This window comes from Microtus oregoni, unplaced genomic scaffold, assembly GCF_018167655.1.
Source record: "Microtus oregoni isolate MIOR12 unplaced genomic scaffold, Mior012 000026F_ref0000081, whole genome shotgun sequence".
In the NCBI taxonomy this organism is placed as follows: domain Eukaryota; kingdom Metazoa; phylum Chordata; class Mammalia; order Rodentia; family Cricetidae; genus Microtus; species Microtus oregoni.
The window spans coordinates 18,107,880-18,135,406 of record NW_024543085.1 but is presented as its reverse complement, the minus strand read 5'-3'; the positions used below and the strand labels follow the sequence as shown (position 1 = coordinate 18,135,406).

Here is a 27,527-nt window from a genome sequence, read left to right as displayed (position 1 = left end):
TTAAGCAAAATATAAACTATAAAATGAACCAGGTGGTGCACACCTTTAATACGAGTACTCAGGAGGCAGAGGCAGGTGGATCTCTGTGAGTTCAAGGCCAGCCTGGTCTACAGCATGAGTTCCAGGACAGCAAGGACTACACAGAGAAACCTGTCTCACCCCCTCCAAAAGAACTCCCAACGTTTAAAATGATCTTTCCATAATAAAGCATTACTCGTCATGGTTTCAACACACACTTGTCCATAATGAATTAACAGAAAGGTACTGCTTCTCTGAAGTGGTATTGGTATTGGCAGTCATCCGAACATGCATTTCCTTGACTTAGTAGAAGCTTTACTATGTTTGAAGTAGATAGCTTCCAATGAGCCTGTGTTTTCTAATGATGTTAATTGTTTCTCTTCTTAGCTCGATCTGTGCTGGACCCAGCCACTCGCCGTAAGTCCCTCAGCTTGGTGGTTTATGAGTGCTCTCTATTTAGTACCGCAGTATATGCCCTGTAAGGAGGGGCTTATTTCAAGCAATGCAGGCAGTTTGTGTGAACAAACCCTCAATGAGTTGAGTTTTAAAACTATACAGCTGTCATTTAATTGGATAGCCTTGTATCATAGGATCTTCATTGCCAGTGGGTGTTTACTCTGTGTTGGGTTGTAGCCCTGTGCTGTGAGCACAGCCCGCGAGACTGAAGAGGAGAGCCAGCTGCAGCTTGGACCTAGATGGGTGGGAGGGCCGAGCTTTCACTGATCCTGATTTTGAAGTACTAGACAAGCAAAGGAGCAATTAAAAAGCCCCAGGCACCCAGAAATTTAAAGATAACTTGGAGGATAATTAAATAAGATCTGCCTTGCTCAGCAAGATCGTATGGCACAATCCATTTCTCTCAGTAGTTGGCTCATTCCCCAGGAGGGTCTGAATTGCGTCCTTGTGTCTTTTTATTTCAGGGGGCTTGCCTGCCTTTCTTCCTTGCTTGGTTTTTTGATACCCTTAGTGGGGGGATAGTTTTCGAGATTTAAAAATTGGGTATTTATTTTTAAATATGTGTATTGCTCTTGTTATATTATTTTTCATATGTATGATGCTTTGCATGTACATATGTACATTACATGTGTTGTGCTCAAGGAGCCTAGGAAAGGGTATGTGATCCCTTGGAACTATAATTACCGTGTGGACACTGGGAATTGAACCTGGGTCCTGTGGAAAAGCAGCCCGTGCTCCTAATTGCCAAGTTGTCCCTCTAGCCCTTAACTAAGTATACCATAGTGATATAAAATATATATTTCTGTGTATTATTAGCAATCTGAAACAAACTGATTATGAAATCCTATTAGTCCCATTTCTAAAGGAATCTCAAATCTATTTCTGTTCTCCCTGAAGCAACAAAGCCTCCCAGGTACAAATGCGGAATCTCAAAAGCATGCCCTGAGAAGCATTTTGCTTTTAAAATGGCCAGCGGAGCAGCCAATGTTGTGGGGCCCAAGATCTGCCTGGAAGACAATGTGTGAGTATTGGATGGCTCAGGACGCGAAGGGCTTGTATTGAGTGACAGCTGGCGGAGTTGCACTTCTGAAATGCTTTTATTATTGTAGAACTCCCCCTCCCCCCAGTGAATTAAGAGAGTGACCAAGAAACCTGCTTTTTATTTGGTTTTGTGTAAGGATAAATGTGGCTGTTTCATTTTGATTTTTAAATACTAAGAAAAAAATTTGATTTATTTAAATTTATTTTTAAAAAATTTCTTCATACATAGTTGGAGTATTTCAAGTCCTCACTGGCTCCTGGGGGCTCTTATTTTGGTTTCTTTGGTTTTTTTGTTGTTATTGTTGTTGTTTTGGGGTTTTTTGTTTTGTTTTGTTTGTTTGTTTGTTTGTTTAAAGCCATGTATGCCCTAGTTTCCTTTTTTTATTATTTTATTTTAGTTGTTGCAAAAAAAAAAACAGTTTTCCCATTTCCCTCCCCCTCCTCGCACACATCGCCCCTCCCCCCACTCCACCCCCCACTCCATTCCCCCTTCCTCTCCAGAATGAAGAGCAGTCCAGATTCCCTGCCCTGTAGGAAGTTCATGGTCCTCCCACTTTTATCCAGGTCCAGGAGGGTGAGCATCCAAACAGGCTAGGCTCCCACAAAGCCAGTTCATGTATTAGGATCAAAGCCTAGTGCCATTGTCCTTGGCTTCTCATCAGCCTTCATTGTCTGCCATGTTCAGAGAGTCCGGTTTCATCCCATGCTTATTCAGTCCCAGTCCTGCTGGCCTTGGTGAGCTCCCAATAGATCAGTTCCACTGTCACAGTGGGTGGGTGCACCCCTTGCGGTCCTGACTTCCTTGCTCATGTTCTCCCTCCTTCTGCTCCTCATTTGGATCTTAAGAGCTCAGTCCGGTGCTCCAATTTGGGTCTCTGTCTCTATCTCGATCCATCGCCAGATGAGGGTTCTAAAGTGATATGCAAGATATTCATCAGTATGGCTATAGGATAGGGTCATTTCAGGTTCCCTCACCTCAGTTGTTCAAGGTACTAGCCGGGGACATCTCCCAGGACACCTGCGAGCACCTCTAGAGTCCAGTCTCTTGCCAACCCTAAGATGGCTCCCTTAATTAGGATATATATTTCTCTGCTACCGTGTCCACTCTTCCTTTATCCCAACCATCCCATTCCCCCAAGCTCCCCCCCATTCTCCCCTTCTAACGTTTCTCACCCCATTCACCCTTACCCCCATCCCAACTCATCTCTAAGTTCCCAGGTTTTGCCCTGGAATCTTGTCTACTTCCCATATCCAGGCGGATGACTATACGTTTTTCTTTGGGTTCACCTTCTTATTTAGCTTCTCTAGGATCACAAATTATATGCTCAATGTCCTTTATTTATGGCTCGAAACCAATTATGAGTGAGTACATCCCATGTTCATCTTTTTGGGACTGGGATACCTCACTCAAGATAGTGTTTTCTATTTCCATCCATTTGCATGCAAAATTCTCGAAGTCATTGTTTTTTACCGCTGAGTAGTACTCTAATATGTATATATTCCACACTGTCTTCATCCATTCTTCCATTGAAGGGCATCTAGGTTGTTTCCAGGTTCTGGCTATTACAAATAATGCTGCTATGAACATAGTTGAACAAATGCTTTTGTCATAAGATAGGGCATCTCTTGGGTATATTCCCAAGAGAGGTATTACTGGATCTTGGGGTAGGTTGATCCTGAATTTCCTGAGAAATCGCCACACTGATTTGCAAAGTGGTTGCACAAGTTTGCATTCCCACCAGCAATGGATGAGTGTGCCCCTTCCTCCACAACCTCTCCAGCAAAGGCTATCATTGGTGTTTTTGATTTTAGCCATTCTGACAGGTGTAAGATGGTATCTCAAAGTTGTTTTAATTTGCATTTCCCTGATCACCAAGGAGGATGAGCATGACCTTAAGTGTCTTTTGGCCATTTGAATTTCTTCTGTTGAGAATTCTCTGTTCAGTTCAGTACCCCATTTTTTAATTGGGTTAATTAGCATTTTAAAGTCTAGTTTCTTGAGTTCTTTATATATTTTGGAGATCAGACCTTTGTCTGTTGCAGGGTTGGTGAATATCTTCTCCCAGTCAGTGGGTTGCCTTTTTGTCTTGGTGACAGTGTCCTTTGCTTTACAGAAACTTCTCAGTTTCAGGAGGTTCCATTTATTCAATATTGTCCTTAATGTCTGTGCTGCTGGGGCTATGTGTAGGAAGTGGTCTCCTGTGCCCATATGTTGTAGAGTATTTCCCACTTTCTCTTCTATCAGGTTCAGTGTGTTCAGCCTGATATTGAGGTCTTTAATCCATTTGGACTTGAATTTTGTGCATGGCTATAGATATGGATCTATTTTCATTCTTCTACAGGTCGACAACCAGTTCTGCCAGCACCATTTGTTGAAGATGCTTTCTTTCTTCCATTGAATACTTTTAGCTCCTTTATCAAAAATGAGGTGTTCATAGGTTTGTGGGATAAAATCTGGGTCTTCTACTCTATTCCATTGATCGACTTCTCTGTTTTTATGCCAATACGAAGCTGTTTTCAATACTGAGGCTCTGTAATAGAGTTTGAAGTCAGGGATGGTAATGCCTCCAGAAATTCCTTAATTGTATAAGATTGTTTTGGCTATCCTGGGTTTTTTGTTTTTCCATATAAAGTTGATTAATGTCCTCTCAAGATCTGTGAAGAATTTTGATGGGATTTTAATGGGAATTGCATTGAATCTATAAATTGTCCTTGGTAGAATTGCCATTTTTCCTATGTTGATCCTCCCAATCCAAGAGCAAGGGAGATCCTTCCATTTTCTGGTATCCTCCTCAATTTCTTTCTTCAAGGACTTAAAATTCTTGTCAAATAGATCATTCACATCCTTGGTTAGAGTTACCCCAAGATATTTTATGCTATTTTGGCTATCATGAAAGGTGAAGCTTCTCTGATTTCCCTCTCTGCTTCCTTATCCTTTGTGTATAGGAGGGCAACTGATTTTTTGGAATTGATCTTGTATCCTGCCACGCTACTAAAAGTGTTTATCAGGAGTTCTTTGCTGGAGTTTTTGGGGTCGCTTATGTACACTATCATATCATCTGCAAATAATGAAAGTTTAACTTCTCCCTTTCCAATTCGAATCCCTGTGATTCCCTTATGTTGTCTTATTGCTATTGCTAGAACTTCAAGCACTATATTGAAAAGGTATGGAGAGAGTGGACAGCCTTGTCGTGTTCCTGATTTTAGTGGGATGGCTTTGAGTTTCTCTCCATTTAATTTGATGTTAGCTGTCGGCTTGCTATAAATGGCTTTTATTATAGTTAGGTATAACCCTTGTATCCCTAATCTTTCTAAGACCTTTATCATAAAGGGATGTTGAATTTCGTCAAATGCTTTTTCAGAATCTAATGAAATGATCATATGGCTTTTTTCTTTCAGCTTATTTTTATAATGGATTACATTGATAGATTTTCGTATGTTGAACCAGCCCTGCATCTCTGGGATGAAGCCTACTTGATCATAATGGATAATTTTTCTGATGTGTTCTTGGATTCGGTTTGCCAGTATTTTATTGAGGATTTTCGCATCGATGTTCATGAGTGAGATTGGCCTGTAATTCTCTTTCTTGGTTGAGTCTTTGTGTGGTTTTAGTATCAGGGTAACTGTAGCTTCATAAAAGGAATTTGGCAATGACTTTTCTGTTTCTATATTGTGAAATACATTAAGGAGTATAGGTATTAGGTCTTCCTGGAAGTTCTGGTAGAATTCTGCATTGAAACCATCTGGACCTGGGCTGTTTTTGGTAGGGAGGTTTTTTTTTATAACAACTTCTAATTCTTCGCGACTAACAGGTCTATTTAGATTGTGCATCTGGTCCTGGTCTAATTTTGGTATATGGTATTTATCTAAAAAGGTGTCCATTTCTTTAACATTTTCCAATTTTGTGGCATAGAGGCTTTTGTAGTAAGATCTAATGATTTTCTGAATTTCCTTTGTGTCTGTGGTTATGTTTCCCTTTTCATTTCTGATCTTGTTAATTTGTGTATTCTCTCTCCACCGTTTGATTAGTTTGTATAGGGGTTTATCAATCTTGTTGATTTTCTCCAAGAACCAGCTTTTTGTTTCATTGATTCTTTGGATTGTTTTCTGTGTTTCTATTTTGTTGATTTCAGCCCTTAGTTTCATTATTTCCAGTCTTCTACTCCTCCTAGGTAAATCTGCTTCTTTTTTTTCTAGAGCTTTCAGGTGGGCTGTTAAGTCTCCAATGTGTGCTTTCTCCGTTTTCTTAGTGCTATGAACTTTCCTCTTAGCACTGCTTTCATAGTGTCCCATAGGTTTGAGTATGTTGAGTCTTTATTTTCATTGAATTCAAAGAAAGACTTTAATTTCTTTCTTTATTTCTTCCTTGATCCAGGTGTGGTTCAGTAGTTGACTGTCCAATTTCCATGAGTTCATAGGCTTTCTAGGGGTAGCATTGTTGTTGAATTCTAACTGTAATCCATGGTGATCCTATAAGACACAAGTGGTTACTAATAATTTTTTTGTAACTGTGTAAGTTAGCTTTGTTACTGAGTATGTGGTCAATTTTTGAGAAGGTTCCAAGAGCTGCAGAGAAGAAGGTATATTCTTTCCTATTTGGGTGGAATGATCTATAGATGTCTGTTAAGTCCATTTTATTCATTACCTCCCTTAATCCTCTTATTTCTCTGTTAGGTTTCTGTCTGATTGACCTGTCCATTGGTGAGAGAGGGGTGTTGAAATCTCCTACTATCAGTGTGTGTGGTTTGATGACTGGCTTGAGTTTTAGTAATGTTTCTTTTACGTAAGTGGGTGCTTTTATATTAGGGGCATAGATATTCAGGATTGAGACTTTGTCCTGATGAATTGTTCTTATGAGTATAAAATGTCCCTCTCCATCTCTTCTGATTGATTTTAGTTTGAAGTCAACTTTGTTCGAAATTAGTATGGCCACACCTGCTCATTTCTTAGGACCATTTGCTTGATAAACCTTTTCCCAGCCTTTTACTTTGAGTAGATGTCTGTCTTTGTGGTTGAGGTGTGTTTCTTGTAAACAGCAGAATGTTGGATCCTGTTTTCGTATCCAATCTCTTAGCCTGTGCCTCTTTATAGGTGAGTTGCGTCCATTAATATTAAGTGATATTAATGAGCAGTGGTTGTTAACTCTGGTCATTTTTTCTTTTCTTTTTTTTTTTTTTTGGTAATAGAGTTTGTGTGTTTCCCTTCTTCGAGTTGTGCTGGTGAAGGGTCATTAGTTGTCTGAGTTATTGTGGGCATTATTGGGCTTCTTTGGTTGTGATTTTCCTTCTATTACTTTCTGTAAGGCTAGATTTGTGGCTACGTATTGTTTAAATTTGTTTTTATCCTGGAAAATTTTGTTTTCTCCATTTATAGTGAACGAAAGCTTGGCTGGGTATAGTAGTCTGGGTTTGCATCCATGGTCTCTTAGTTTTTATAGTACATCTATCCAGGACCTTCTCGCTTTCATGGTTTCCATAGAGAAGTCAGGTGTAAGTCTGATAGGTTTATTTTTATAAGTAACTTGGCCTTTTTCCTTTGCAGCTCTTAATATTCTTTCTTTATTCTGTATGTTTTGTGTTTTGATTATTATCTGGCGAGGAGTTGGTTTTAATTTTTTGGTCCAGTCTATTCGGTGTTCTGTATGCTTCTTGAACCTTCAAAGGAATATCTTTCTTTAGGTTGGGAAAGTTTTCTTTTATAATTTTACTAAATATATTTTCTGGACCGTTGAGCTGTACTTCTTCTCGTTCTTCTACCCCTATAATCCTTTCTTCTACCCCTATAATCCTTAGGTTTGGTCTTTTTATTGTGTCCTAGATTTCCTGAATGTTTTGTGATGAGAATTTGTTGGTTTTGCTGTTTTCTTTGATCAGTGTGTTTATTTTCTCTATGGTATCTTCAGTGTCTGACATTGTTTCTTCTATCTCTTGTAATCTGTTGTTAGTACTTGTCTCTGTAGTTCCTGTTCGTTTACCCAGATTTTCCATCTCCATCCTTACCTCGGTTTGTGTTTTCTTCATTACTTCTATTTCATCCTTCAAGTCTTGAACTGCTTCCCTTACCTGTTTGATTGCTTTTTCTTGTTTCTCTTGGTTTTCTTGGGTATCTTTGAGCGATTTATTCACTTCCTCTACCTTTTTGTTTGTAATCTCTAATTGTTTATGGCAGTTTTTCACCTCCTGTTTAAGGTCCTATATTAATTTCATATAATTCACTTTTGAGTCAATTTCTTCTAATTCTTCTGGAGTAGGGTGTACAATTCTTGTTTCAGGATCCCTGGATTCTGGTGATGTCATGTTGCCTTTCAGGTTGTTGGAGGAATTCTTGCATTGGCGCCTTCCCATCTCTTCCTTCAAATGGGGTCAGGAGAGGCCTGGTGTCTTGGTCCAGACTTTGCTGTGATTGACTCTCTGGGTGTATCTCCTCAGTGTAGAAACAGGAACCTTTCCCGTCCAGATGAAACTTGTCAGCACCGAAACATGGTCGCCTGGTAATCCAATGACCCATGGACAAACCGGCGAACTTGGAGGGCAGGGCGGGGTTGAGTAGAAGACAGGAGACACTGCCCTGCAAGCTGAAGGTGCCTGCGCTCCCTTTGGGGGTCCTTGAAGCCTGCCGGGTAGGCAGGCGCTCACCTCTCTGGGTGGGTAGCCTTAGTGTAGGAGCAGAAAACTGTTCCTGAGCAGAGGACCTTGCAGATCACGCAGGCTTGGGTGGAGGGGTCGTGTGTAAGAAAGACAGCCCTTCAGAAGGAGCTGGGGGAGGGGGCTTTGTGCTCTCTTCCAGGACAATCCGCCCCTGGATAGCACACACTCACCCATCCAGATGGAGTTCCTCAGCACCTAAACAGGGATGGCTGGTAGTCCAATGAGCCGGGGACAAAAGGAAGAATGTGGCAGGCAGGGCGGGGTCCAGTAGAACCTGTTTGTTTGTTTTTGAGCATGATTTCTCCGTATAGCCTTGACTGCCCTATAACTCAATGTGTAGACCAGGCTGGCCTCAAACTCACAGAGATCTGCCTGCTTCTGCCTCCCGAGTGCTGGGATTAAAGGTGATTACCACCCATGCCAGGCTCTCCACAGGGCTCTTGACCACAAATCCCACATAAAAAATACTTGGTCAGAACAAAGTTCCATTGACAGCTTTCCCAGAGCAGTGACTGTGTCGCATTATAGCCCAGTGTCTTGTTGTTGCTTGCTGAGGTGTGAAATGACCTGGCGGTCACGGCGGGCCTCTTGGACTCAGACTGCTCTGGGTTGAGCTGAGTGGCTCCCTGGTGGTGGTGTTTTACACAGGATGCGTGTAGGTTTGTCACCCTGCCTTGCCACAAGTTCCTACTCTGAAATTGAAACCCTGCTTTGGTTGCTTTGCATCTGATTGTTCAGGAAACTCGGGACACGAGCTCATTTAGTAGTGGATGTGCTCTCTGGCTGTGTAGACCGAAGATGAAGATGCTGCACAGTCACGCAGCAGATACTGGGCCTTTTCTCCTAGCTTCTTACGTGTGAATCTCAAACAGCTCTTAAGTTAAATTTGCAGTGATCTACGGAAGAATTAGCCACATGGGGCAACAGTTTCTTGCAGAATCGATGTTTAGCTCTGTCCATTCCCGTTCTTCCCCCCAGGCTGATGGGCAGCCTCTACCAAATCAGCTACCTTCTGACTTTTCGGTACCCCGATCTGTTTATTGACACAGCAGAGCACATGGGTTTAGGAAGTGTCTGGGTGTTTAAAGACAGTTCTTTCTCCCTTGCTTTACTGAAGAGTCCATGTCTGAGACTGAATAAGGGGATGAAGGTTCATTTGGAATACCTCACCCACGGACCTTTGTCTGTCGCCTACTCTGTCTCTTTGAAGTATGGAGTTGAATGGAAGGAAGGGATCAAACCCTTCCAAACACTGCCTTCCAACCACACTTTAGAAGATAGATAGAAAATAAATGCTTCTTCTTCTTTTTTTTTTTAAAGATTTATTTATTAATTATGTATACAGCATCTGCCTGCATGTATCCCTGCAGACCAGAAGAGAGCACCGGATCTTATTACAGATGGTTGTGAGCCACCATGTGGTTGCTGGGAATTGAACTCAGGACCTCTGGAAGAACAGTCAGTGCTCTTAACCTCTGAGCCATCTCTCAGCCCAAATAAATGCTTCTTGGGAGTACGGCTGAGCCTAACTGTGCCGGGCTAGGAGCCAGATTCTTTGGTTCTAGCATGGTGGGCATGTCATGTAGAATTTGTCCTGCGCAGTAGTTTGACTCTCCCCCCCCCAAAAAAAAATCGAGGTTGCCCACATATCAGCTGCATTTCAAGAATCATTCTACTTTTCCCATGAAAGATTAATAATTGATAAAATTTTATAACTAGGCTTCAGATCATGACACTGGTCTTCATAACTAACTGGTCGGGGATCTCCAATGGGATGCTGGAGGGATCAAGTCTAGTGAGTAGAGTATTGGAAGTGAGGGGAAAGGGCCTAAGTTTAGATTGAGTGTTGTGGATTGGTTCTAAGACCCTGAGTGTGGTCTAAGAACCTAGGGATCAGGAGACAGCCAGAGGCAGAGCAGAGATATCTCAATATCCTCAGCACATGCTCAGGAAAGTTCAGGAAGGGATTGAGCCAGACCACACAAGAACTTCTGAGCAATGCAGGTAAAGGATTGAGGTCATTTTCTATGTGTGCTGAGAAAGTTTTCCTGCTTACCGTGTTACGATCTCATTTGTATTGAAAAGCGAATTGCGCAGATATATAAAATCATGTAGTTGAATAAAACTGTCGTTAGTTATGCCCGCTGCTTGACATGGTGGCTCTACTCACAATTTTTATTTCTTGCCCGCCTATCTACCCTACAAAATGTGCAGGTGCATAATAAAAATACGTGTCCTTGTACCCGATCTGAGTCCAGGAACCCACTGTGGAGATAGACAACCGCTCTAGATTGCAGTGAACGGCAGGGCTAATTTTGCTCCCTGTCGTGTATGTGTTATTTGTCATCGCTGTGGAGAGCCAGAGCTGTTGAATATTTTCACTGCTCAGCTCCCTCCAAGATGTTTAGAGTAGCCAGAGCTGGTGGCGGGTATGGGAAGCAAAGCTGTATTTGAAAATGTGCAGTGTTTATGCCTTTTCCTTTAGGGTGTTTTTGCTGAAGGTATGTGGTTGGCCAGAGGGCCTTCCCAGTTATAAAGAATAAAGTATTCTTTATTTTAGTTGCTGTGACTGCTCTTGATGCATTTGGTTTCTTTGGCAGTTTCTCATTGATTGCAAGTTTCCCTGGTTCCATCTGTTTAAAACCTGGTAGGTTGCTGCCCTCTTGTGGGAAGCCTGTGGCAATGTGCTTCTTGCTGCCTTCCTTTCTCTGCTCTGTGATGAACTTAAGTTTATTGTAAAAGAGAAGCGAGTTCCAAGAGGATCTCTGCTTGGAAAGTCACTGGAGTTTGACTATTAACCAACACATTAACTGCAACCATTCCTTTTTGGGACCACTGATGGAATTTACATGTCTAATGTGCTTCTGTAGAGTCTGGAGCGTCCCTCCTCTTCCTGGTGCAACCCAGCCAGTCAGTAGTCCTGTGGTGAAGCTTATGTCGGTCTTCTGTGTGTGCTCACAGCAAATCCTGTTGTTTAGACAGCTGGGAGATGCAGTTGATATGCCTAGCTTTCCTCGTCTGTACTGTGCAGTCACCGGTTTGTCGTGTGATTCATCATTGTGTACAAACTGTGCTGTAGTCATTTTAGTCATTTTCTTCCTTCCTTCATTCTCTTATGGCTATCCTGACTCCCTGTCTCTAGAACACTGGGGTTGCAGTCCCAGCGTAGAACCTCACCACACTTCTAAAGGAAGCTGTGCCCTTTGACTTTGGCCCCTCTTCATTTCCATTCTATTCCACAGCAAGTCCTACATCACCTTGTCTGCTTCTGTCCCTGCCGACTGGCTTGTTTGTGATGTTTCAGAGATGTGTTATCTGTGGTCTTCAGGAACTGGCTTTTTCGCTTGATATAATGTTTTTAAGGTTCATCCAGCTTGTAGCACGTATCAGTTAATTCTCGTCACGGATGAATGATTTCCCATTACAGATATGCCTCATTTGCTTTGCCCTTTAGCAGTTGGTAGATGCATGAGTTATTTCCACTCTCTGACTATCAAGAGAAGTGTTTCTGAAGCATTTCTCTGCAGATTTTATATGGATGTGTTTTCACTCTCTGTACTTGTACTGAATGGACTTTTCTTTCTGATAGCTGTCTGGCTTTTTAAGGAATTGTCATATTGATTTTCCAAAGTGACATCATCGGTTGACTTTTGTACTAACGCTGTATGAAGTCCTGGGTCCTCTGTATGCCTGTGCATCTAATAGGAGTCAAGTTGTAGCTCATTGAGTCCATGATTTGTGCCTCCGTAGTTGTTAATAATGTCTTACATTCTTTAAATTCACCATAGAGAAATGTCCACCCAACCTTCTGCCGTTTTTAAAATTGATTGATAATTGTTTGTATTTCCTCTGTGGCTTGTTTGTATAAAGACTTTCTTACTCTTTTACTTTCTATTACCTATATCCTTATGTTTACAATGAATTTATTACCACCATTATGCAGCTGATTCTATTATAGCCAATGGTTCCCCTTCTGTCTTTGTGCTACGGTATGTTGGCGCACTTGTTACAATTATATTCCCTGCAACCACAGTTCAGTTCTAGATATGAGTTTGGTGGAAATCCGTTGACACCTGTGTGAATTAGTTGGCGATGAGAGATGGATGATAAAGTATTGTGTGGTTTTTTTTTTTTTTTTGCAAAATTGTGTGTTACATGTTTTATCAGAAAAGTTTGCATTGTGCTAATGTTCGCACAGTACCCCTCTTCCAGCACACTGCTGAGGACATTGCTATTACATTTAATTCTATTAATTTAACATTACCTACAAGTTTTGGTTTAATAGTCAATACAATAAACTGATAGCAAGCCAGCGTGCCACTGTGGTCTTCTGTAGTCTGTAGACTGCAGCGAGGTCAGTTACCACTGTGCCCTCCACCCCACTGTCATCTGTCATTACGGTCTGTTGGCTGCAGCGACGTTGGTAATCCCAGGCAGCCCATTCATGGCTGTGGTGAGGTAATCAGCAAGTACAGCTTTCCTCTTGCGTGCGGAGAAAGTGTTTGTTAATAATCACTAGGAAGGGCTGGAGAGATGGCTCAGAGGTTAAGAGCACTGACTGCTCTTCCAGAGGTCCTGAGTTCAATTCCCAGCAACCACATGGTGGCTCACAGCCATCTATAATGAGATCTGGCGCTCTCTTCTGGCATGCAAGCATACATGGAAGGAATGCTGTATACATAATAAATAAATCTTTAAAAAAAATAATCACTAGGAAGATAGGAAAATGTTCACAGCGAGGTGGCACGGGCATGGCAATTGTCCATTATTCCTTCAGCTTCAGACTTTAAAATGTCCATACAGAATGCGACTCCATTTCATGCCACTGTGTCACAGTGACCCTGCGGAGGTGGGGAGAGGGTGCGTTTGGCTTCTTGCGAGTGGTGGGGATCGAGCCCGGTATTGCCCATGTCTTAAAGGATTGCTCAGGTGGCCCTGCACAGAATGAGGCAGAGCAGGAACACTGTCGTTGAGCCATAATGCTTTCTAAAGGCTTTCCTTTCATTTGTGTGTGCCTGGGTGTGTGCACATGAGTGTAGGCATTGATGGCAGCCAGAGACATCAGATCCCTGTAGCTGGGGTTAGAGGAGGTTGGGAGCCTTCTGGCGTGGGCATTGGGTCTCTGTGTGAGTAATGTCCTTAACCACTGAACTCTCTCTGGCGCCAGTGTACCTTTGTGTGTAGTTTTTGATTTTATGAAGTATTTTAGTTGACATTACAGTTGATCCAACTTATGACTGTCTTTGATGGAGTAAGTTTTTAATTTGCTGAGCTGAGTGTTTGCTATGTGTAAAATACCTTTTTTTTTTTTTGCTTTGTATTTGTGTGGCATGTCCATATACTATCTAATTCTAATGAGTTTGTCTTGACTTCTTTTCCTTTAGTCTGATGAGCGGTGTCAAAAACAACGTTGGAAGAGGAATAAATGTTGCCTTGGTAAATGGTAAGAATAATTATTGTACTTTATGGATGTAATCAATGGGTGTATGTATGCCCCACACTAAAATTTACCCTTGGCACCAGAGTAGAAAGCACCACTCAATATTGAAACCTTCCCAACAAGGATATCCTCTTGTCCAAACCATTGTAGATGGAGACTTGGAATCTCCTGGTGGGCAGCATGTTTTCTTGGGCATATTGTAGTCATGTGCATTGTGTGGCAAGCTTCTTGTGAAGCTGCAAGCCACAACCCTGACACTGAAATGGATACAACCTTGCTGCACCTTTCAAAATTCTTACTAAGGAGCTAGGTAGACAGGATTAAGGGTGTGTAAAATGACAAAGGATGGTGGACCGTCAGATAAGTAGAAGGGAGAATAAAGTCATAATTTGTTGTAAGTTTTCAGTACTGTCCACATTTTTCTTAGAGGTTATTTGTGCCCCTAAATTCACTGAATCCTGGACGTAGTATCTGTTGCAAAAGTAGATCTTAAGCATCCAGCCCAGGAAGTGCAGGCTGCCTGTGCACTGCTTGCCTCTGCTCAGACACGTGTTCCCTGTAACTGCCTGGGGTGAGTAGACTCTACGAGCAGCCGTACAGCCAGCCCCCAGCAGAGAGAAGCTCTCTTTGCTCTAATCATAAGTAGCATTTATATGATTTTGTACTTTTTCCCCCCCAAGTAAAAAATTTTAATGTCTCTTCTATTTAATGGATCTTCTAGATAAACTATGTGTAAATTTTATTTGGAAACAAAAGTTTTAACATAGATTGTTGTTTTCGCTCTGATTTAAGTAGCTAGTTTCTTTGCTGTAGAGGTTATGTGTTGGTGGTTAATGTTGTGGCTTGCTGACCACATAGGAAAGTGGAGTGTAGTACGGAACTGGTCTGAAGTCAGTGAGGCACAGCCGTGTGTGTGCTTCAGATCGTAAGTTCTGGAAGCATTCCTTCTGTTGCTGAGTTCATGTCCCTCGTTGGGGAAGACTTTTTTTTTCTACGCTGATATTTCAGTTGTGTGATTTAAATTTGATGTGTATTCTGTTTCTTTCAGGGAAGACAGGGGAGGTACTAGACACCAAATATTTTGACATGTGGGGTGGAGGTACGTACGACTCACCGTGTGTTCCTGCTGCCGCTGTTTGCGGTTGCGCTTTGTTTCCCTACGTGTCCAGCCATGTTGAAGTGGACTGTCATGTTGCATGTGGTTTGGTTATGGTAGGAAAGTTGCCTGCGATTGAGATTCCAATGAGATTAAAGGACATTAGCGTTCCGTGTTTTCCCAGGACAACTGACTAAAAACCCTGACTTGATTTCGATTTCTACCTGAAAGTCGGGTCAGTAGACCGGTACAACCAGTTCACACAGTTTTAGACTGAAGTGGCTTGCGTTCTCGAAAAGCAATAATCCCATTAATCCATCCTGTTTCTACCTTTGGACTCTACTATTATAATGGCAAACATTTAGAAAACGCACAGACTTTTCCTTGTATAATTTGCTGGTCTCGGAACAAGCCACAGAATTTTTTCCCTTCCATGTTTGGGAGTCCTAGGAATAGGAAGAGGTCGCCATCAAATACTGGTGAATTTGAAGCAAAGACTGGCTCCCCAAAGAATGTTACTCCAAAGGGGAATGTTTCTTTGAGAAACAAAAGAAAAGGAAGAATGTTTGTTTTCATTATTTTATTTGTGTGTAGATGTGTGTCTTCATGTAGGTCTGGCCACGTGGGTGTAGGTGGCTGAGGAGGCAGGTGACACTGGATTCCTGGTGCTGGAATTACAGGCACTGTGAGCCACCGGGTGTGATGCTGGGAGCCAGATTCAAGTCCTCTGGAAGAGTAAAAAGTGGGCTGCTAATGTCTGAGTAGCCTAACCTTCCAGTCCCCAGGATTTCTTCGTCTTTAAGGAAGGCGGGCCGACCCTGGCTTATCTTTTGGTTCCCTGGCTTCACTACAAACTAGCTACTCTCAGGCCTCCAGACATTTATATTCAGTTTCCAGACAAGCTAACGTGTCTAATATTTCTTCAGCTTTTAATAAGGCGCTATGTGTTATTTATTTAAGCTTTAGAGAACGTTTCATAGCTGTCAGACGTATATTAAATTACACCGTTCCCATCAATTTTAGATTCTGAGAGCATAATTGCTCTTAGTATAATTTATAACATAGAAACTCTTCCATGAAGCTGTTGAAATTGGGCATGTAAACAGAGCTCTGGGATTGCTCTCACTGCCCATCACAGGAACCACATTGCTGCCAAAGACTCTTCCTGGTTCAGAAATAATAGCAGTTTAATGCCATCTTCTCCTTTCAATGGGAATGATTTGTTGGCATTTATGTTCCCTCACTGAAAATGTGCTTACTGTAAAATACAATCAATTAGAGAAAAATCTTTGGAATCTTCGATGTTGAAAAAAAAGAAGTTGGGAAGACTTGAAGTAATATAGTTTTGGAGTAGACTTAGGCTTGTGGTCTATAAGGAAAGCTAGCATTGCAGAGAGCTCGTGATGGAAAATGCGTTAGTCCACGCCCAGTCTATCTGGCGACACCAGTTTGCACTCCCTGAGCTGGGTTTTTGGGAACTTCCTGTGGATTGGTTTCCTAAGAGGACCAATGTTGGCCGTAATTAGTTTGGCTCTTAGTCACGGTCTACATTCCTTCCCCCAGTTTGTCACAGAATGGTACACCTAAAAACTCTTTCTAAACCCACCTTCCTACTGATTAAAAATGTTTTACAGAGGTCTCTGAAAATTGGATAAGAGCAGGGCTTCCTTTTCCCAGAAAAGCACCCATATTAACGTTCAATGCCATGCCAGTCTAGTCCCCAGAGCTTCACCTGGACCTGAGAATCAGGCTTCCTGTGGACTCTAAGCTCACTTACGTATTTCTGAGAGCTTTCTGAGGCCCTCACTTCACAAGTGATGTGCTGACATGACTTTCCTGTGCATACAAGTATGAAAGACTCAAGATGATTCAGAACTGGGAACGAAATCAGGAAGTGGAGGGACCATATTAAAGAATAAATTTGGTAATTTTGTTTAGTGTTTTTTATTTATTTTTTTTTTTTGCTTGCCTGGCTGGACTTAAAAACTTTGAGTTTTTAAGCTTTCCCTAAGATTTGTCTGTCTTACCTTAAATTACTTTTCATTTAGAAACAGTTGTTTTATGGAAACTGCATGTGACATTAATTATATAGATTATTGTGATAGTAATTCCGTTATTTCTAAGAAAATCTCTAACCCTCTTTTTCTTCAGATGTGGCACCATTCATTGAGTTTCTGAAGAACATACAAGATGGAACAATAGTGTTAATGGCAACATACGACGATGGAGCGACCAAGTATGTAAAATTAGAGCCTAACAACTTTTGGTGCTATAATTTATCCTTTAAAAAGCAGTATATTTTCACTGAAAAACAAAATCTATTACGTTGATAAGGTAACTATTGATAAGTGCTATCAGTTTTTAAAAATCCTATTTCCTTTCTATCTTTACATATAAAATTTCTTCATGTGTTATGATGAAATTTGAACCACACTGTACATAGTGTTTTATAACTTCTTTTACATTGTAAGAGCATTAAGTTGTTTTCTCTAACATTTCTTTGTTTTTTTGGATTAACATTCTTGAGTAGCATTTTTATGGCTCTTAGCAGTTTGACCTGTGGGCTCATATTTATGAAGAGTTTCTTTTTAACTACAAAGTTTTTTATCTAATGAATAACGTTCTTTTACATAATTTTTTCTTTACCTTTGATTATAACATTAGGGTAAATTTCTAAAAGTGAAATTAATGGTCAAGGACATAGATGTGAGGGGTGTGTGTGTCTGTGTGCATGTGTGTGTGTATGTGTACAAGGTGGGTTTTTTTCTTTTTTTCTCTTATGTATATTTTCTTTTATGAGTTATCCTTTGACCATTCAAGTTGGTGCATATTGATTTGTAAGAGCCCTTTATATGTTAAGATATTGATGAGTTCCTTTATTAAAGATACAGTTTTTATAGGCGGTTTGCTTTTTGTTTTGTCCACTTGAGGTATCTTTGACTTCTAGCAGATAGGGTAGCATTTATATATTTGAGACTGTAGATTTTTCCTTCTAGTTTCTCTGACTCTTAAACTCGAGAAGTATTTTTCCATCTCCAAATTAGATAACCAGTAGATTTTCTCTTGCAGTGATTTTAACCTTTTCCTGTATTTTAAAAACCCATTTGTAATCTCCGGAGATCTCCAGTGTCTGTGTTGTATCAGGTTCTAAGATGACTTGGGTTTTCTGTTGTTCTCTTCTGTTAATTTCTTTCTTTCTGTTCGTGAGGACACTGTTTCAGTTGCCTTATGACTGATTTGTCAAAATGAGCATGCTTTATTCCTCTCCGATGTTACTTTTTAGAGTACTTTATGAGGGACACTGACATTGCATTTTCACTGACTCAACTTACGATAATGTTAAATCGATAAACTCGAAGCTTAGTGTGTCTGGCAGGTTTTATAGTTAAGTAGTACAGCGTCTAATTAAGTAAACTTCTATTCGTTTAGCAAAAGTGACTTGTGCAGTGGTCTGTCTAGGTTATGGGCTATTATATGTATAATGTCAGCTTTTAACATAGAGGCACCTTTTCTATCTAGACACACGTGACCTTTCTTTTCCACCGCATGCTTTTATTCCTGAGCTGATGGGAATCAGAACTCTGATGAGATGCTGATGTAGCCTTGAGAAGGTTGCACTGTGGGTGCCCTGAAGCCCACCTGAAGCAGCCAGCAAGCCTGGACAAGTTCTTAAAATCTCAACTGTGTCCTTGGACTTCCCCACCTGCTGGAGGCCAGTACCCTCGCTGTTTCCCAATTTGTAACAAAAGAAGCTGAGGGCAGAGTGAAGAGATGCTGTCTTCTCGGGGCCAGCTCTCCATTCTGTCCAACAGTCCTTATGTTGGGTAAATGGAATAGCAAAACAGTGAAAGCATTCCCTTGTCACCTGATACCAAAATATTTGAAGCTAATTGACATTTTTCTTTCAATTTTCCAGACTCAATGCACATAGCTTTTTCAAACCCTTTATCATATTAGGTTCTCGCTGGTTTCCCTTTTTGGCTGTATTTCTTGGGCATTCTTTAGTTCGTTATTGTCTCTCTTAAAATGAGTGTCTCAAATTAAACCCAGTGTTCCAGATGTGGTCTGGCCAGAACTGGCTACAGCGGAGACGCTAACTTGCCATGTCTCAGAGATTACATTTCTTTGAATATTCATGCAGACTGGAATTATATTAGTTTTCTTTAAGCAATCAAATCACATTTTTGGCTCATAAATTTTTAGTCAAGTTAGATTGTTAAATTGTCAAATCTTTTCTTTTGATCTCAGCCGTTCTTTATTTTTTAAGCCATTGCCAAGTCAGGTTTTTCCCCATTCTGAACTTGATTTTATTTAATGTAAATGAAGAACTTTATATTCATTTATTCCTGTTATATTTGATTGTACTGATTGGGCCTGCTTGGTCTTGAGTCTGACGTGTGTCCTAGGAGGATTCTGTGATCCAGGCTTTGTACTCACTCCAAAGCCATTCATGTGATTTCAGCTCTTGATAAAAATGTTTACGAAGGGCAGCATGCCACCAAGCTAGAGACCTGGTTGCTCACCGGATTCTTCCGTTAATCCATTGCAGGGATGGCTTTGCGGACAGTTGCCAGTGTCCCCCAGTAGGTGTGCCGTCCAGCTGCAACTTAGTTCCTCTACTCACGACAGCGTTTTTCTGAGGCTATCGGTTGCTAACTTGAAATTCATAGAGGAAACTAATTACAGCGCCCTGATCTGCTGCCATGGAGCTTAAGTTTCAGAGATGTCATTTAGCTTGGCTGGATTTGCTCCTGTGCCCTTCCAGCTACACACCCCCCCCTCCCCCATGCCTCCCTTCATTGTTGTACTCACAAGGGCTTTTTGTTGTCTTCTGAGCTAGCGTTTTGCTCGGAATTGGAATTTGTTTTATTGGAGTCAGGGTTATAGGTGTACGCTCTCACTTCTGGCTTCTAAGTGCAATTCTAGAATCAAACTCTTGTTTGCCCTGCAAGTACTTCAGCACCAAGCCATCATTTCCTTGGCCCTGTTTGCCTTAAAAAACAAAACAAAAACTGGATAATCCATCAGCGTGACTGTTTCTCAGCATTCCTTCTTTGCCTGTGTGGTTTGTCTAGGGCTGAGGCCTCCTGAGTGCCCCTTCCCTGCCATGTTAACATGTCTGTTGTTATTCTCCTTGCTCAGGTCATGTTTAGGCATGTTTGAGACTTTGCCTGAGGCTACTGATACTTCTAGGAGATCAAGAAATCTCACAGCATACTTCCTGTTCCTCTGGCTCTTAGCATCTTTCTTCTCTTCTGCCGTGATACCGGAGCCATGAAGTACCAGCATATGTGCAGAGCATGTTGGATGTATTTATTTAGGAACACACATCAGCACCACCAAGAGTCTGTACGTGCGGCTCCTGTCTTTAATTCCAGCAGTCTGGAGGAGGCACAGGCAGGCCAGCTTGGTGTACATAGTGAATTTCAGGACAGCCAAGACAAAGGAAGGCCATGAATTAAATTGGAAAGACAGCAATGATAGGATATGAGGGAGGATTAGGAGGAAGGGTGTCATCTCAGAAATAATTAAACAAAGGTTATTTTAAAGATAAAATACACGATTTACAAAAAGAAAACCCTGGAGTATTAAACTTTTAATGTCTTAACATCTCCATTTTTCATTATAGAACAGTTGACGTGTCCTTAGATTGCATCAGGCGTTTCCTTTAGAAACTTTGTGTGTGATGTATGTGGACCCAGAGGCTTAGATTGTATTTAAAATGCATTCCTGGACTTGGTTATGGTTCTTTGTTCCACCACCCAAGCAGTGCTCACCTCCCTGGGCAGATGGCCTTGATCAGACAGTATCCTGTTCCTCTTTTTGTAACACCAGGTTTCTTCATTACACTTCGTTGCTACTCTTTTTGTCTTCATAGCAGATTTTTTTTTTAAAAAAGTGGTTTTGAGTCTTGTTTCATTCTGACACGGCAGGTCTTCATATAGTATTACTCAAAGCATCCTCTTTAGTAATGTGCTTTGCCTTAGATTTTAAAAGCTTCCTGTTTTCAGTTAGGTATAGTCCTGTGGTAGCACCAATTTAGAAATTACTTCCCTACCCAGATTGTTATACTGTTAAAATTATTTTTCTTTGCTTGCTTGTTTTATATTTATTTATTTATTTATTGGGGGTGGGGGCAGGGGAGTAGATGGCATACGGGTGAAGGTCAGAGGATAGTTTTCAGGAACTGGCTCTTCCCTGCCTTGTGGGCCCAGGGAATCAAACGTAGGCCGCCAAGCTTGTTGGCAGGTGTGTTGACTCACTGGGATATCTCCTAGAACTATGTTTGATTTCAATAAACTACATGCTCATAAGAATTTTTGAGGAACGGTGTTTCATCTCTGATCTCTCTAGCCACCTGTGATTATATTTCTTAGTCTTCAGACTCTAGAGGAGTATCACTGTTTTCTTCCAGAATTCCTGGTACTTATGGCTTGTTCTTTCCTGCTGGTCAGAATTGATCCTAGACCACTGGTTCTCCCGTTTCTGCTCTATGCTTGGGAGAAGAGGCGTGGCTTGGCCAGATGGCGTAGGCCTATTAGGTCTACCTTCTTGAAGAGACTGGATGGTGTAGACCTGCTGAGTATACCTCCTTTCCCAGTAAGAGTGGAACCTGAACAGAGACTTCCATCTCTAGTTGTTCCTCCCTGTGTGGTGGGGTGTCCACCAGAGAGGACATGGGTTTGAACCAATAGTCTTTGTCAGCCAGCAGCTACACTGGGTGTTCAGGACCCCAGTAATCTCAGCCTTTTTTAGGGTGAGCTTTTCAACATAAAGATCATGTCCTGGGTGACACCCTTCAGGTCACAAGAACAGTTTGTGGAAGCAGAACTTCATTAGCCATTTAGAAGCTTTCCCAGTACTGTGCGCTTTGACAGATTAGGTCTTTGCTTTGTTTTAGCAGGTAGCACCATACGCGTTGTTTTATGGCCTGGATGGCACTTCCATCACGGAGTCAGTTATACTAAGGTTTCGGGTCCTACTAAGATCTGGGACCCCATTACAGCTATTTCTGTTCTGGGTAATCTCCAGCATTAGGATGACCTTGAAAACCTGACCCCTTTGTTTCTTTCCTGTTTATTATTGGAAAGTTTTTTTTTATTTATCTTAAAGAAAATTCTTCACTAAAATAATTGATTCTACATAATCCTTTAAAAATGCATTACACGTTATTTATTGTGGATGTGTTAATGAGCACACATACTCTTCCATGGTGTGCATATGGAGACCGGAGGAGAACTCGCCAGAGTTCGTTCTTTATTCCGTCATGTCTGTCCTGGAGACCAAACTCAGATTTTCGTGCATCCTGTCAAGAGCTTTTATCTTCTTGAGCCCTCTTGCTGGTTCCCAACATTAAAAAAAAAGTGTGTGTGTGTGTGTTTACAAAAGATTGTGTAAGGGTATATGCCCTTGAGGACATCAGGTGTCCTCTTCTTGCTTTCTGCTCATTCCCTTGAGACAGTCTCTGGCTGCATCTGCCACGTACCATTTCTCACCTGGCCGTCGGTTAGCAAGCCAGCTTCCCATACCATCCTGCAGCCTCCGTGTTCTCCCTAGAACCAGGGGTACAGGCGTATGTGGCCTCCCTGGCTTTAATGGACATGCTAATGCTCAAACCATCCTCGTGCGCTCTTAGCCACCAAGCCATCTGCTTAAGCTTCCTAAACTGATTGGTTCAGAAGAGGTCAGCTAGTGACGACCATCAGTAAGAACTAAAGCACACAGCATTAGCATAACCCCTGTATTGGGGGGGAGGGGGCGTTGTTACTATTGTTTGCAAATTTAGCATTCATCATTTCAGTTTATCAAGATTGCAAACTACTTTTTCTAAAGAACCAATGTGAATAGAGCCCTGTGGCTCTCAGGAGGCAGTGAGGTTGGCACCCTGAAGCCTATTGCCTTGTATTCACATGGCAGTATGTTTTACTCTCCTTCCAGGAGCGCAGCTCCTTTGCTTGTGTAGAGAGAAGCAGAGAGTTCTCTGAAAAGTAGCCAGACAGTGGAGCACATAGTGAGACTGCATGTGTAGAAGAACCATGACTTCTGGGGAGACAGGGCTCAGCCAGTCCTTTCAGGGGTTGCTCCAGTGCCGAAGGTGCTCCACAGCCGAGCCAGCCATGGGAAGTGACAGCTGAACCCGTGAGGTGGAGCCAGAAGCATGTGTGCACCATCCGTGCAAGGGTCTTCACAGACCCACGGACTCAGGTGGCATGCCTCTTGGTTTTTTTCTCTTCCTTTTTGGTTTTTTTGAAACAGGGTTTCTCTGTGTAGCTTTGAAGCCTGCTCTCTCTCTCTCTCTCTCTCTCTCTCTCTCTCTCTCTCTTTAATTGTGTGTGTGTGTGTGTGAGTGCCCTCAGAGGCATTGAAGTGAAGTTATGCCTGACTGCGAGCCACCCATTGCAGTATCAGGGAACTGAACTCGAGTCCTTTGCAGGAGCTGCAGCAGCCCTTAGCCACTGCACCATTTCCCCAGTCCTCTAAACATTGATTATTTGGTGTTCTGTTTTCATGGGCTTCTCGTGAACGCAGGCAATATGCTTCTTTTTGGTTCTCCCGCTCACGCCGCACCTTTTCAGAAGTGCGTCTGGCAGGCCGCATGTCTGGGACTTTTGCTTCTTTTCTCACTGATATGGTGAGCTTCCTCCAGGGTGACAACAGCCTTCCAGCTGTGTCTGAAGCAGTCCCTGTGTCCTCTGGATGTGACTGAATAATCTGTGAAAGCTGAATGTTACATCGGTGCGGTTCATGTTTTATTAAGCTCCTCCTTGAAATGGAAAGCACCGCACTTTAAGTCAGTTTAAGATGGAGTTCGTTCATTAAAGCCTTAGAGAACGGAAGGCTGCTACAGGCGTGGATCAGCACCTTCCTCATTGACTGTCCTGCTGTTTTCAGGTGGAGCATGGTGCTCCGAGTGTTAGCAGGATAGAGCTACACACGTCTATAAAAGTCCTGTCGTCGTTGGGGGTGGTTTTGTGTGTTTATGCAGGACGTCATGTCAGATAGCCTGTGTATCTGACTCTGGGTTTTCCTTGTCTAGCCCTATAGCTAGTGTTCATCACTTTGTTTCTGCTCTTTGTGAGACAGGAGAGGGAATCACTCAACAACATTTTAGGGATCCCTGCAGATATTTTTAGTGGCACCTTTCAATTGAGAGTTTGTCTGGAGGCTGGCTTTCGTTACCATCTTCCTGGTAAACATTTAGCCCTCACGTGGTTCCGACGTCCGTTTTTATTAAATAACTAAAGGACAATTTGTATATCTCTTCTCAAAATTTGCTTTCAATAAAAGGCAGTGCTGAGAAGCCCCCAGCGTCCATCAGTGTTTGTTTCTCTTCCATTGCCACGGAATTCACAAGGCTTTGGGGAGTGAGTGAAGACGCTGGCTGTGTATGTTCGCAGGGCTGTGGTCTCCCTTGATGGTGCGCGTACTTGGAAATAACTCCGTGCAGACAAACTGTCAGGAGATGCGGCTGTTTACGGGGCACGCTCTGACTGTTCTCTTTGTTGCTGCCTTTCGTCACTAAAGAGCTTGAGTAGAGACGTTGTTTTAGACATTTTTTCCTGTATTCATTTTTTTTCTGTTCTCTGATTTAATCTGAAGTGATTTCACCCTCACATTCAGTGAGTCTCTGGGTAAGTGTTTAAAAAGTGCAGTGCCCGTGTTCATGTCTGGTCCTCTCTTTCAGACTCACCGACGAGGCGCGACGGCTCATTGGTGAGCTGGGGAGTACGTCCATCACTAGTCTTGGCTTCCGAGATAACTGGGTCTTCTGTGGTGGGAAGGGGATTAAGACCAAGAGCCCCTTTGAACAGGTTAGCGTCTGAGTTTTTCTCATATAATATTCTCAAACCATTTATTTAGAAATTATATTAAGTACTGGGCAGTGGTGGTGTTCTCCTTTAATCCCAGCACCTGGGAGGCAGAGGCGGGTGGACTCAGAGTCAGAGTTAGTTCCAGGACAGCCAGGGCTATGTAGAGAAACATGATCTGAACCCCTTCATCCTCCCCCCAAAAAGAAAAGATAAAAGAAAATTAGATTAAGCAAATACTGAAAATATCCAGATAGTTTTTATAAGTTCTTGGTATATAATTAAAATAATGATGACTTTTAAAAAAATTTTCAAAACTTAAAATTATTACCCCCTTATTCGACAGTGCATTACCATTCTCGGTTATTAAGGATTTCAGCTATGCTTTCATGCTGGAACGGCTGAATTTGCAGGTATCTCAGAGCTCCAATAGAATGTAAACTTTTCGACAAATAATCCTCTAAAAACGTTTGGAGATTTTTCTTTACACGCGTTTTTTATTTTTGTAAGGTTTGCCACATAGCTCCCTGCCCACAGAGGTCCCTCCTGTAATCTCTGGAGCTGTAATTTATGTTACCGCATTGTTGACCTGTGTTACTGAAACGAGGCTGAGCGGGTTATGCTATTTATTGCGAGTTAGCAGATCGCAAACATTCGTTAAGCTGTGCACTGCCGTTGTGTCCCTGCAGCACATAAAGAACAATAAGGATACAAACAAGTACGAAGGATGGCCCGAGGTGGTGGAGATGGAAGGATGCATCCCCCAGAAGCAAGACTGAAGGGAGCGTGAAGACAGGAGGAACGCACTTTGATTCTGACGCGGCCGGCTGCAAAGCCGCCGCTCTACTCCGTGTACATATTCTAGCAGCATGCGGCCGTCCAGGGTGTGCACGAGCAAGATTGTCTCTGTCGATTCCAGGATTATTTATTGTTAACATAAATGACTACCTTTGTAAATAGCCCTCCGATCACTAAACCCCTTTTAAGCACATTTCCCTACAAGAACAACGTGTAGACTTCAGTGGCAATAATGTACTTCAGTACGGAAAGCATATTCGGTGGGTAACCAGGCCGGCTGCATAGGCATTGATTTCTATTCTGGTTGCTGTGAAACTCCGTCCTGGAAAAACATGGCTTTTAGGGAGGAAATCTTATTCGTACATATGTCTCTGTATAAATATCTGGCATGTGATGACAGTATCCTTTAAATTAAAGAGATTTTTGGCTAGTTGTATGTATGTTATCTTACAGTCTGGCTCCTAGCACATCTCTTTTCGTAGTCTTAATTTTTTTCCTTCCAAAGAAAGCAAGAAATAAAATGTTTCACATGAAAATTTTCATCAGGTTTGTGAAAAGCACAACGGTTTTTTTTATACACTGAAAATGAACATTAATATAGGTGTCATTTGGGGCTCATCTTCTGGATTTTGTGTTAGCAGTATGAATTATGTGATTTTTGTATAAGCTTTTTAGAGTTCGCCTGGAGAACCAGGCCAGGTCCCTTCCTCAACCTAATCAGGTCATTCTCCACTGCTCGGTCCGTGCCCCTAGGGCAATGCAGGCTCTTGTCTGCTTGGTTGCCGGCAGGCACTGAGTACAAGGATTAATCTCCTCTGACAACTTTGATTTGTAAATCAAGAACTTCTGTTATTTACTTCTAATTTCATAGTAGCAACCATTGCCTGAAATTGCAGCAGAATATTTTATAAAGTCCCAATTACTTTATTAGGGCACTAAATACCTATCATATGTGACATGTATGGAGTACTTAAAATGCAACATACACAAGTGGAGGACTCATGCTGCCTTTCATGGGATGAGGCAACACTTAAAATTCGAACCTAAAATTTAGGTGGCTTGTATAAAAATCAAAAAACAGTATTTGCTATTTTGTTAAAAGCTGGAAGCAAGTCCCATATTTCTTGAATATTACTGACCTTGTGTTACTGTTTCTTCTCGCAGACCGAATGTAGTAGTTCATAAAGAGTCCTGTCTTCTGTCTTCGGGCCAGTTTTGTAAACTTTGAAGAGTTCTGGTGCTTCTATCCTTACTCATGCCCCACATGCCTGTCTTGACATGTGAAATATTTCCCTTGATTCTGTTAGTTGTTTTACAGTTTCTAGGGATTGGAAAATAAATGTTGCAGGTTTTGTTTTTTGTTTTTTTGTTTTTTTTTAATAATGTAAGTACTCTTGGTTGCACATTGTCAATTGTGTGTGTGTGTGTATTTGACAAAGTACATACTGTACCTGCAGGACATCACATGACTGTCTTTTTTGACAATTTTTTAGTACTTCTTTACATTTAAAAAATTAAGTCTTTGCATTAAACACAGTAATATTCTCTGGATATGTCTGAACATGTGTTGAAATTAAGTTGCTTGACAACAGATGATCCCTTTGGATTTTACAGACCGGAGAGATGTCTCTTCAGTATAAAGTGTGGGAAGGGTAGCACTGCCTTTGGAACTGCTACAGTGCCATTGTTTTCGTCTGGCTCCTGTCTTTTGTTGGTTGCACCAGCATAACTGGAAGCAATAATCGACTGTTTTACGTTCACATCAGCCTTAGAAGTGAAACAACACTCATTTGGTGTTGAGAATTTTCTTTATTAAAGTCAAAGCTCTAACACTGGCGTGTAGTCTTTGAAGTGATGGAAGAGGCCTGCGGATGCAGTTCCATCTGTAATCATGAGTGCGCCCCTAGCAGAGCTGTGGGAGGTGGGTGTTAGAACAGGAAGGGGAAAATAAGTGGTGTCTGGGCAATGGGAAAAATAAAGAGGAGGTTTATATTCTTTTAACTTGGTTTAAGTTAAAGTCATTTTATTTTGTTATATTTGTTTTTGAATAAATCAGTCAATAATTTGCAAATTTTATAATTTAGCTTGTGTTTTGTATTTCAAAGGTTTGCACAAATTATAATTTCATCTCAAAATGATGCATGGTTTATTCTGTTTTGTCAGCCCTCTCTCCCAATCCATTTTAAATGAAAAAGAGAGAGAGATGCACTGTGCTCAGTGAG

At 41.7% G+C, this 27,527-nt stretch overlaps 1 protein-coding gene across 1 annotated transcript in view; it reads left to right on the top strand.

Annotated features, from left to right (window-relative positions):
• The window catches only part of Fam3c (FAM3 metabolism regulating signaling molecule C), a 50,816-nt gene extending 24,159 nt beyond the window's left edge, over positions 1–26,657 (top strand). The window contains exons 4-10 of the mRNA XM_041675693.1: positions 406–435; positions 1,372–1,495; positions 13,547–13,605; positions 14,651–14,701; positions 16,850–16,934; positions 24,384–24,510; positions 25,197–26,657. Of these exons, the coding sequence (XP_041531627.1) occupies positions 406–435; positions 1,372–1,495; positions 13,547–13,605; positions 14,651–14,701; positions 16,850–16,934; positions 24,384–24,510; positions 25,197–25,286 (566 nt within the window). The 3' untranslated portion in view covers positions 25,287–26,657. The remainder of the gene's footprint in view (positions 1–405; positions 436–1,371; positions 1,496–13,546; positions 13,606–14,650; positions 14,702–16,849; positions 16,935–24,383; positions 24,511–25,196) is intronic.
• Positions 26,658–27,527: the final 870 nt, after the last annotated feature.